Here is a 12,823-nt window from a genome sequence, read left to right on the forward strand (position 1 = left end):
TGGAGAATGGGCTTGCAAAGAGATTGTATGTCTGTGAACCCTATGATATTAGTATGCAGATAAAGTGTGTAGGTGCCTTTTCTTTGCAAGTGGGATTTAAAATGTTCGTCAGATTCTCAGAAGGAACAAGCTCCCCCCAAAGGGTTAACTGAACTAAGTTACATGCCCAAGGTCACATAGCTGCTAAAACTGGGATTTAGTTTCTGTCTTCTTATTTCGCATTCTTCCTAAGATACCTCAAAAAGTAATATTAAACAAATAAAAAAAAATCCACCAGAAAGTCATTTATATATCGCTTATTCTTTGGAAAAATTCACTTTGACGGAAGTCTAAGAACACAGTTGAAGACCTCTGGCTCTAAGATTTCTATCATAAGTGTTTCACAATGTATATTTCAAAATTCCTAGACAGTCATCCCAGCCAAAAAGGCAGTTTTTGAATTAGGTTGATGTGTATAGGCTCGGCCAGTATGATTCAAAGGTGGCTACAGTCTTAAGTGACCTATTGGAGAAGAGAGGCTTCTTGAGTCCAACTGACTCATGTTAAAATTTTGGCTCTGCCAGTAACTAGCTAATGATTATAAACAAGTTACTTGACTTTTTAAAGTTTAACAGTTTCCTTGTCTATTAAATTGGATGATAACAACTAGCTTTTGAGGTTGTTCTGAACACTATAAATAACAACTATACATGATTTTATACACTGTGTATAAAAATCTATGACATGATGCCCAACACATGGTAAATACCAAGACAGTCATGTCTATCATAACGTCTTGTCTTTGTTGTTGAATTTAAAAGGAGGGTTTTAAATTTTGCTCTATATTTAGGCCTGGCCAATGATTTTAAAAAATTCCATGTCAACATGACTTTTAAAGTGAAATGTTAATTATAATCCTACTAATAGAAATGTAGTACTGGCAGCAGTGAAGAGTAATTCTATTTTACAAAGAAAACAAAACAAAACTTTTTTTTATCTAGGACTGTAATAGTTAGATTGAATTTTTGATAGTTACAAGGCAGTACAATTAATAATCTACCACTAATTGATATTCCTGAGTTTAAAAGAAGTTGAAGATACATAAAAAGATATTTGCGCTAAGTAGATCACCTGTGAGGGACAGATGTAACGTTCTGCAATTGTAGGACTCTGATGCATTTGGGTCACTGATGATTCCCCCTTTTGTGTCACTGCCTCAGAAAAGTTAGGCCATAAAGAGGGAAATGAAATATTTAATGTGAAGTTTGTGTTATCCATGATACCAAATGATAAAATGGACTTTTTAGGTAAAAAGGCAAGGCTGGGTGTTCGGATCCATGCTAAGCTACTTAGTTACAGTCACATCCTGTATCAGTAGGAGAGCAGTGTGAGTGATGTGGGCCTATGGAAGCCTGGATTGAGGAATCAGAGGAGCTCAATTCTAATTTAAGCTATATTAATTGTTCACCTTTTACACTGAGAGAGTCAGGGCTGATTCTCTGTTTGAGCTCCAGTTTTCTCATCTCTAAACATGGATACCTATCTGTATCAAAATATTTATAGTGTTGCTTCATCAGACTGTTTTGAGTACAGTAAATAAGATAGCTGATATGAAAACTACATAGAGCTAACTCGTATTAGAGAACTCAAAAGTAAAAGATATTAGCACTGGGGAAACTGATACTCAGAGAAGTCAAGGTTACATTAACTACTTAGTGACAGAGCTGTGACCCAAACTTGCTTTTCATCTTTTGGTTTGTCCATTTCTCTTTTTGTACTTTAATAAAAGTATACTTTCTGGACAACTTTGGCATCTATAAGATTAAGCATATTATTTTATTCACATACAAATATTAGTTTCCATTTAGTCTTCTTTGACAACATTTATCTTAAATCATTAAAATAAATCCCATCACCCCTTTTTTTCAGGAATTACTATTCTCTCTTAAGAACTGCTTAAACATGTTGGGATCCCAACAGTAACTGCATTGGTCAAAAATTCAATTGTATTTTCATACTGCTTACTCTCTAATTCAACAATTGTGAACATTTTGTAATTAGGACTCTCTTGAATTTATTCTGCATTTTCCCCAGCATACATAAAATAATTGTCATTCGGAAACACGTCATGAAGTATCACTATTTTCAAGGGGTTCAGTAAGCACGTTGGTGCCCATACACAATTCCTGATTCTTTTAAGTTTTTCCCTTGTCATCTTTCAGTGGAAGTATGTTAAAAGTTTTGCTCTATTAAACCAAGATAAAGACAACACGAGTCACTGTGGCAACACCCAGTTTTTTCTTTAATGTCATCAGATCACTCTGCAAAGTAATATGAAGAGAGCGATCAGAACCACTGAGAGAAGGACAACAACAAAAACGCCCCAAATAAAACACTTAACCACAGTCATGTACGTTATCACCACGGGTAGAACCCAAAACAAGCACGTTACATTTTATAAATTGTGCATGAAGTCACTTAACATTTTAATATACTTTAAAAATCTGGCTCTGTGTTATCAAAGCTCCCTTTATAGGAGAAGCCTCAGTTAGTGCTTCTGTGGTTCCAGTTGCTGGTATTTTTTCTGTGCTTAAGATATAGGATGATTGCTTTTCCCCTTAAATATCTGCTGGCTAGGGCTTAGTCAAAGATAAAATGCTGTTCATGGTTGTAATCTAGATTAAAGCTCTCTGTATAGCCCGTAAACTTCAATTAAATGCTTCTAACCTTTTGCATAACACTTAAAATTGAAAAACTTTTAGTTTCTAGGTCATCTCTAGATTTAGGGTGTATTTGTGGGCACAGAGCTATAAAAAGGCAGGTTTTAGTCTGATTCAACTGCTTTGGCTCTTATACTGTAAAAATAGCATAGGAATGAAATGTACATAGTTTCCAACTATCATAATAAAGGTACAAGGAGGAACATTCTTTGTCCTTCGACATACTTTACTGTTAAGATGGTGGAAAATAACAGGTTAAGGAAAATAATGACAAAGCAGGGAAAAGTACACGGAAGTGGTAGTACCGAATGACCTAATTCTGAGTAGAAACGATGCTACAATACAGCAAAGGCAGAATGACAAGTTCTCTAGCCAAGATCATGCCAACTGGGTTCTCAATTTACATTCACTTATTTTATTTTTATAATTTACCTTGCTTCACTAATGACAAAAAAGATTTCTCTCCTCTATGTGTGACTTGGTTTAGTTTCTTATTTACTATGGATACGATTTAAGAGACTTCAGACAAGAAATTGCTACTATAGTTTTTTACATTTTAAGATGGGAGATAGGTAAAATGTAAACCGTATATGCTAATCATCCACATATACCATTTACAGTTTTTAAACAGGACCTCAAAAGAAGCAACTACCTATTTGACACTATCCTGCTTGAACTAGCATTGGGGGAACTCTGATAAAACTGATCAATTTTTTCAATATGGAAAAAAGTTAACTCCTGAACACCTAGCATCTTTAATTGGCTCAAAAAGGGATCAAGCCATTTTCCAACATCAAAAGTAAAATCGATTGTGAGAATTTTACAAAATATATCTATGCCACATAATACCATTTTGAGAAACGGGGACTGAGGTATGGACTTGCTCAAATGCCACACGGTCGTTCTTATTCCTCCAAAATTGGAATTGAATGTGTTGTTGCCTTTGGTGCTGACTGGGAAAGCTAAGCAGAGTCTCACTTTCAAATTAACTTTGGATACTAGGGAGGCAGGTAGGACTTGGTCAGAGTTATGAGATAAAGTGGTGGTCATCATAGATTTCGGAAGCAGAAAAAAGGGAAACAGCTTGAACTGTTACTTGCTATACAAGCTATACTTGAACAGCTATAGATGAAAATGTTTCAACTGTTAAGGTACTAAAAAGGTCCGGGTCTGAAGCTGGTATTATTTAATGTTTTATAAAACATCTGGAAGAGGGTAAGCAGTGACCTTTCAAGTATGAAAAAGCCACAGAGCTCTTCTGAATGCCAGTGAGGATGAATGTGGTATGTGGCAGTCGGTAGTCCAGGTTAGGATTTAAGTGACATTGTAAACTACGTTCTAAGGAAAGCAATCCAATGCACTACCATGGCCATAAAAGACTAACAAAATGCTGAGTGCTGAACATGAGCTCCTAAGTGTCTTTAATATGCCATGTGAGAAGGATTTATTATTGGAAAGGGGTGAATGGATAATACTCTCATGAATCCTTCAGAGAAGCTAGGTATACTTGAGGAATAATCCTCATCTTCTAGGAGCCATCATTCCTTCTGGAATAAACTCCTTACTACTACAATTGTGAGAGAGATTACCAAGCAGTCCACAAATTAGATGAGCTAGACATTTCTAATGTGCTTAATTTTTATTAATCGTCACATCACCACTCCTAACTTTTTGGCCGTTCCTAGTGGTTATCCAGAGTTATTGACAAACAAACCCCTCACCATTTTTAAGTAACAGTCTATGGGCATCTTCCGACAGTCACCTGTTTATTCATAACCATCAGCAGCCATCAGTAAAATGGGCAACCTCAATTTGCTTCCCCTATATAAACATGAACTGCATTATGAAATCTTTCATCCAGGGTAGAAGCAAGAAGGTAATGAGGAATGCCCTTGTGTTACACGATGTCAAGGATATTGTGTGCTCAAGGACTGGTATATTTGTATGAGAAAGAAAAAGTGAGAACAAGCAGCGCCTAAATCTGTTTTTTTTTTTTTTTTGCGTTATGCGGGCCTCTCACTGTTGTGGCCTCTCCCGATGCGGAGCACAGGCTCCGGATGCGCAGGCCCAGCGGCATGGCTCACGGGCCCAGCCGCTCCGCGGCATGTGGGATCTTCCCGGACCGGGGCACGAACCCGCGTCCCCTGCATCGGCAGGCGGACTCTCAACCACTGCGCCACCAGGGAAGCCCCAGCACCTAAATCTTAAGTAACTGTTTTCATAGATGGCTGAACACCTAGTTAAAACTATATTTTCACGCACATATTTAAACCCATCAAAATAAAGGTATAAATAACATCTGCATTTCCTTACCTTCTATTGCTGAGAGGAGAACTCGGGAATGATCATATGCGATTACATTTGCATATCTGTTCTTTGGTTTGTTTACTTCCAAGTTTGAATGTTCCCATGTGAACTGCTGGCCAGGGTCAATTGACTTTAAAAGAAAAACAGCACACATACATAAAATCAATACTGAATAACATCAGATTATAGGCATTTATCACAAGTAACAAACGATTTAAAAAGGAAATTCTGAAGCTACACTTCATCAAGACGACCCTAGCTGTGAAGCTGAACACTAATATAACCAGCATAAGATGAAATGATTAATCATAGGAAAAAACAGTGATAGTCACCAACACTCATTCAGATGGAAAAAAGAAATCAATATAGGTGTTCTGTTAATAGTGGAAAGGCAGGTTGGTTGTTTTTTTTTTTTTTCACTTTTCCTTCTCTGCTGCTGTAGTTTCCAAGTTACCTTGGTTCAATATTCCTTCCAGTTTTCTAGTTCTGTGAACATTATTTTATCTTGCTTACCCTTTCCTATGTGGACCTAACCTCGTTCTTTAAAGTTGACTGATCATTTACTGGATTCACTAGGCACAGGCTCTTCTTTCTTCACCTGCAGGCTTACATCTTGAGGGCAACTTAAAATTTTGTCTGTTTCTCCAAAACATACTATGACCACTATCACAAGGCAATTTGTACAATTCAAACAGTTAAGAATAACAGTAAAGAAGGGAGGTCAGTTAAATCAAATAATCTTCTTAGAATATTAATTTATAATCTAATGCAGATAGGATCTAATCGCTTAAGTTATCATTATGTGTTATCATGTTTACAAAGTTTGCTTTTTATTCTTTATTTTAAACTTACTTTTTCTGATTTTTAATGTCTTTCCTTGATGCCTTAGTTCAACCAAAGTTGTTCAATAATCTAAAATAAATATTTCACAGATATAAAATAATATAAAGTTCTTTGTGGTTAAAGCAGAACCATTATTTTGAGACTGAATTCAGGCTTTGATATAAAACTCTGGGGAACTTTTTAATGTCCTGCAATGTTATGGAAATCAAAATACTTTTTCTTTCATCATAGCGTACTGACATTTTTTTAAGACATAATTTCATGGTATATGGAAATATGAGCTCAGTAATTATAGAAACATGATTTTCAATGATCAAAATCAAGTTTTCAGACATAATTAATGATAAATTAGGTTTATATACAGATGAAATTCTTTAAAAAGTAAAAACACTTTGTTATGTTCATAAAATTTTTAACAAGTTAATTTTGATACCGATATTTTCCACGCTTTTATGTGGATATGTAGAACTTGAAATTAAAATATATCCAACAGCTGGTACAATATTAAGGATGCACACATTTGTGTTAAAATGGATAGAGTTCAGCACGGTAATAAGACTCCCAAGTGTAATGAGTCAAGCCTATTAACAGTCATGAATAAGCCTCCAAACAGACAAAAATTCTCAGCAGTACAGATTGCAGCTTCTAATTTACTAAGGATTATAAAACCCTTTTTCCTTTCTTAGCCTATGCTAATCTGTATATAAACTAGTCAATCATTGAACTGTACTCAGCAAAATAATTATCCACGTCTTAGAGTCTAAAGAATAATGTAATTAGGGGTCTTTCTAGTTTGCTTTTCCAGGGAAGCTCATCACCTCCTCTGCAGAAGGTACTCCTCTCCAAGTATGCCATGAGCTAAAGGGAGTTGCAGCATTCAGATGCCTGGGTGGCAGCGCTCAAGTCAACCTTGAGCCTTCTCCACACAAAGCAGCTCCGTTCAGTGACCAAGCCTGCCTTAAAAAATTCTCAAATTCGTCCCAAATCTATCATTCCCTAAATCCCAGTCCTTCAGTATCTGATGTCTGATTGGAATCCCTTCTCTAAACTCTCACTCCAATCCATTCTTCATGCCAAAGTAGACATTCTAAAGCACAGCCCTGGATAGGTTAGGACCCTGTTTAAGAACTTCCACTGGCTCTGGGTGACCTTCAGCTTAAATTCTGGAGTCCTTAGCCACCATCCTACCTAGACACCTTTAGTCGTCTTTGCATCTACAAAGGCCTCAATAAATGGTTTAACAAATGTTTTTCAAATGAATTGAACTGATGAATAACTGTTGCTGAGAAAAGTTCATAAAGAGAAATCATGCAGTAATTCCTTCTTTTAACATGGGAGTTAGAGAACAGACTATGGAAACTGCAATGTGCAGAGCATTGCTAGTTTAACACTTTAACATTCATTATCATATGGCTTAGTAATTAAGTACGTGATCCTGAAAGTACAACTACCACTGATAATCCACCTTACACTGATGAGCATTACTGAGTACATAAGCTTCCTACACATCATTCTCTAAAATATCCCAAGAAGCTCCTAAGCTCACTGATATACAGTCACTCCTTTGGTGGAAGACCTTACTCCCTCTGATGGCCTTGTTCCTCGGATCACGATCACTCATATATGTGTAAATGGCATGCATTTAATTAGACTAATGAAACTGCATCTACCAACTCAAAGACACTGTGAACTCATGTTCATTTCCACTCTTGCCACACATTTGCAGCCGTCTGCATGCTGTATTTGATACCTACATAGAAGAGTTTAAAAACCAGTAATGGAAACATAAGCTTGTATATCACATAGATTAATATGTTTAGGCTTAAAGTGTGACCCAAGAGATAAAGACCTGTAGGTAATCGGATCATGATAATAATAGCTGCCAGGTCATTATGCTTTACATGCCGTATCCTGTTTAATTTTCACAAATGTTATGAGGTAGGTATTGTTGTTTTCTCCATTTTGTAGACAAGGAAACTGAAGTAAAGAAAGACTAACTCAATAAATTTTACTGAGGGACTTCTCTGTGGCAGGCATTTTGGTGGTTAATGAATTTGCTCATACAGCTAGATTCATACATTTACCCTCAAACCCAGGTTTGGGTGATTTCAAAGCTCACTGATGATTAACAGCTGGTAATTACTAAGCCACGGTGCTACTTCACTATCCAGAAAGCCACTGCAAAGTGAAGAAGCCCAACCTGTGAAACAGACTTCAACATAGCTATCCTTTATCCCATCAGTCCAAATGATATTTCTTTCCAACTGATCATCCTGTGTGTATGACCAGGCCACCCAAGATGGCTGTTCTCTTGCTCTCTGTACTTCCCCTGCTTGACCACTGTCTGCTTCACCTACACCCTACTCACAGGACTGACCTTCCTACATACTTGCCCCAGGCCCCAGCTAGTGATGGTTCTACTCTTTAGATCAGAACATCTCCACCTGATAGCTTATCAAAGGGGCGGTGAGCACGCCCTTCTGCTAGTTTCCCTGGTAACCAACAAAGACAACCTGAAGTCAATTCCCCACGTAAGTGGTAACCTCCCCTCCCGCCGTCACGAGGGCTGCCGCCCTGTTCTGCCCGCTGCTGTCTGCTGTCTGATCTTGGTGGGATGTCGCTCCAGGACCTCGCTTCAGACCTGTAAGCTCCCCCATTCATAAAACCACTGACATCTCTGTCGCCGACTCCGGGCTCTTTCTTCAGTCTTGAAGCTGGGCAAGCACAGGCCTGGCAGGCCCACGGGGGTGCAGCCCAGCAACTGGCGGAGTGGCCAGGAGACTGAGGAAACTCCCGTGAGCGCCGAGATGTCGGGAAGGAAGGACGGGGAATGGCAAGTTGTAGGGGCCGTCCACTGTCAAGTGGGGCCTGAAAGTTACGGCTGTGATCCCGGGGTGGCCAGCCACTCATGTGGGACCCAAAAGTTGTGTGGATAATCCTGAAAGTTGCGGCAGAAATCCCCGGGGGGCCGTCCACTAGTATGCGGGGGCCCGGCAGTGGCTGCCTTGATGAATGGGGCCCACCGAGAGAGTTCACAGAACTCTCACTGACACCCCAAGGCTCTTGTGGAGATATTGGCCGCCGTTAGAGTGGGAAAACAGTGGCCGCAGCTCGAGGCTGGCTGTTGGTGTTTGTATTAGGAAAGGCAAAGAGGCTGAGCTGACAGCTGAGGCGAAGGTTAACTTGAATGTTGATTCCTGTTCCTCTGAAAGCGAGCCATGTGAATGTGAGTGAATGATACGTATTACTGTCTATCACTGGTACTTGTTTAAAGTGAATTGGCTGTTTAGACACTGAAAGAAAATCCCTGAAAATGTCCAAGATGGGACTCTTTTGACATTCTAAAACGGTTTTTTTGCATATGCCCTAAGAGGAAGTTAGCTTTCCAGAGGGAATTGGTATTTCTCTTCTTGTGCCTTTGAGATGTAAATGATCTACCTGGGTTCTCAGGAACTTTAATCATCTGGTCTCTGAGAGTGAAGAAAAAAAACAAAGAGGCCTTTTTAAAGTCTAGCAGGAAAACTGTGAAATCTCTTTGTTTGTATAGATACATGTCTATGTGTACCTTGGAAATATGTCTCTGCCTCTAAGTGGCATGGCCAAGATTGGTTTGTGGATGAGCTGTTTAATTGGATTAAGAGAAACTAAGTGCTTATATAAATTCATTGATATCTCTGTGGCTGACTCTGGGCTCCTTCTTCGGTCTTGGAGCTGGGCAAGTACAGGCCTTGTAGGCCTAAGGGGTGCAGCCCAACACTGTGTCATTCTGGGGCAATTACATAAGAAATCAAGATTTTAAAATGAGGTTGGCTTCACATGGATGATAAAGCAGATGGGATGCAGCTTGCATTTATACTCGTTTTACACGGATCAAACAAACATTGATTAAATAATGCTGACTTGTCTTTGTGCAACACATATCCATCCATCTGTATCTATCTGTCTGACTGAATGTTTAACAATACACAGCATAGGTCATTATTTTGGAGCTTGTCAGAATGCTGAGAGCAGTAAACTCAGTAAAGAAGAATAACTACTGAAAGTAGATGAGGTATAAGAAGATCTTTTAGATTAAAACAAACTGGTTGAGGAAAATCAAATTTCAATTATCCATGTTAATGAGGCAAAGATATCATGGGTGAATAAGACCCTAATATTCAAAACCCAATGTTTAGGCTTTTCTTAGTGCTAATGAAGACACTGTTGCTTTGCTTCTTTGTTTTCTGGCTTCTCTTGTTGAGAGCTTTTTTTTTTTTTTTTCCTGGTACGCGGGCCTCTAACCGCTGTGGCCTCTCCCGCCGCGGAGCACAGGCTCCGGACGCGCAGGACCAGCGGCCATGGGTCACGGGCGCAGCCACTCCGCGGTATGTGGGATCTTCCCGGACCGGGGCACGAACCCATGTCCCCCGCATCAGCAGGTGGACTCTCAACCACTGCGCCACCAGGGAAGCCCCAGAAGTTGATTTTCAGTTCAACCTTATAATTTTGGCCAGCCCATCTTAACCATGCATCTTCCTACTGTAAGATTAAGCTGAGTCCACCCCAATATTATTCAAAGCAATTTGAAATAAGCACCCTTTTCCTAGTGGATTCAATCATTTCTTGCTGTTAGTATTTGGTTTTCCTGAGCTTGACTCTCAGATTATCTCCGCTCATCCTTCTGTGTCTGTTTATCCAAACAACATTCGGTTGGGATCTACCTCCTTCTTTATCCAAACAACATTCAGTTGGGATCTACCTCCTTCTTGTCACTCAATTCAAAATTCGACCCTCTTGAGCCAGAATCCTAACCAGGTCCTATTCAGCCTCCCCTGAGAATTTTGCAAGTTGGAAATGAAGTAAAGTAGACTTATTCAACCAAAAGTTGATTAATAAACTTTTTAAGAATTTACATGAAATGTGGATGTTACATTGTCACAGAATTTATAAACAAGAATGCTATTTCATAATATTAACTTTTGTTTCTCCAATCAACAATGCCCTTGAAGATGTGCCAGATGAACCCTATGTAGCATCTAAAACCTTACCAAGATGCCATACCATTCTGCACAGTCTCCCTACCTGCACACCTGACACATGACACACTCCCCTTTCTGCTCCCAATAGCTTTTGACGGAATCACTCTAATGCTAACGCATCTTCAACTCCCTGGCTTAGCCTTACTGAGAAAAAGTGACAAAATAAAAGGAAAATCCCCCTGTAACTTAAAGAAGAAAGGGAAGGCCCTAGCTAAATACTTGCTAATATCAAGTATTTTGCATTTATGTACTCTTTCACTTGATGGTCTGAAAGTTCTAAGTTTTTCTTTAATCAACTGTAACTTTGCCTTAAAATAGGTAAGAAGAAAAAAATAGGTAAGTGGAAATAAAAGCTACGTTTTAAGTTATGGACTTACAATTTTGCCCTGTATTCTTGATAAAAAGCTAGAATTAAAATGTAAGTATTTTATATGATAACTAACACTTATGTAACATTTACTTCTCATTTACATTTCTTTGTGCTTCACATATCTTAAGCCATTTTATCTTCACACAGACCCTGGAATTAGTTACATTATTGTAATTCTGTAGATGAGGAAACTGAGGTGCAGAGAAGTTAAATTACCTTCTCAGAGTCACACAGCTACTAGGTAGAGAAGCTAGATTTGGGGCAGAGGTATTCTGTACCCTACACCCCTCCCCTGCCCCCATTTGAGTGACTAGCCACCGTGCTATGCTTCCTGTCTGGCCAGGTTGGAGAAGATCCCTTGACTGTTTCACACATGCCTTTCAGTTGTTCTCCTGAAACACAGTGGGAAAGCTAGGAACACAAATCTCTATAGTGCTTCTGATCTATATTTACAATTCTAAATTCAAAACAAAAAAGTGCTCATGAGTTTGCACATCAGATTACAGTCATTGAGTAAAATTACATCTTGATGTGAGAGTGACCTTTTTTGACAAAGCTGAAGTCATCATCTTACAGCAAAGCCCTTTAAATATGGTTTAAAATTGCAACTTCTCTGTACAGAAGAAAAATATTATTCCCATGTGCAAAACACCATACAAGTTGCTCTGTCTTCCTCTTCTCACTCCACCAGTAGAAAACCTCAAAAAATTCCCTTTAGAACCTCATCAAAGAGAAACCACAAAAAAGATATATCTTGTTTTTGTGTATTTTAAAACAACTAACAAGATTTAATTATACAGAAGTAACAGAGCAGCTACTTGACTAACCAAACTATGGGTCAGACTAAGCATCCTTTATACAGAGAATTGAACTTTCATTGACCTTAACCTCCAGAAAAATACTATCTTTCCACATAGTTCCCCATCAGTAGGCCCATTTGGTCCTCAGTGTGGTTTGCCCCTAGATATTCTCAAGTCCTTTCTGAGGTTTAAAAGAGCAATCTGCCATTGACTGTATATTGCTGAAATGAAGGCTTTATAATTTTACTTTTTAATATTAATTCTTTTTTGGCATGTTTTTCTGTTTTAACTTGAAGTAAAGTTGATTTACAATGTTTCAGGTATACATCAAAGTGATTCAGTTATATATATGTATATTCTTTTCCAGATTCAGTTTGTTTTCTATGTCTGTGAATCTGTTTCTTTTGTAAAGAAGTTCATCGGTATCATATTTTAGATTCCACATATAAGTGATATCATATATTTGTCTCTGTCTGACTTACTTCATTTAGTATGGTAACTGCTAGGTCCATCCATGTTGCTGCAAATGGCATTATTTCATTCTTCTTTTTTTAATGGCTGAGTAGCATTCCATTGTATATATGTACCACATCTTCTTTATCTATTCATCTGTTGATGAACATTTAAGTTGCTTCCATGTCTTGGCTATTGTAAATAGTGCCGCTATGAACACCGGGATGCATGTATCTTTTCAAATTAGAGTTTTCTCCAGATATATGCCCAGGAGTGGGATTGCTGGATCATATGGCAATTCTAGTTTTAGTTTTTTTAGAAACCTCTCTACTG

The 12,823-nt window shown here is 38.4% G+C and overlaps 1 protein-coding gene across 35 annotated transcripts in view; it reads right to left on the minus strand.

Moving 5' to 3' along the window:
- The window catches only part of PTPRD (protein tyrosine phosphatase receptor type D), a 2,145,367-nt gene that overhangs the window by 70,586 nt on the left and 2,061,958 nt on the right, over nt 1-12,823 (minus strand). For all 35 annotated transcript variants that reach the window (XM_067744351.1, XM_067744350.1, XM_067744358.1 and 32 more), the window contains one exon: nt 5,013-5,136. In XM_067744351.1, coding sequence (XP_067600452.1) covers nt 5,013-5,136 — 124 coding nt within the window. The remainder of the gene's footprint in view (nt 1-5,012; nt 5,137-12,823) is intronic.

Source organism: Pseudorca crassidens, chromosome 7 (genome assembly GCF_039906515.1).
Source record: "Pseudorca crassidens isolate mPseCra1 chromosome 7, mPseCra1.hap1, whole genome shotgun sequence".
NCBI lineage: Eukaryota > Metazoa > Chordata > Mammalia > Artiodactyla > Delphinidae > Pseudorca > Pseudorca crassidens.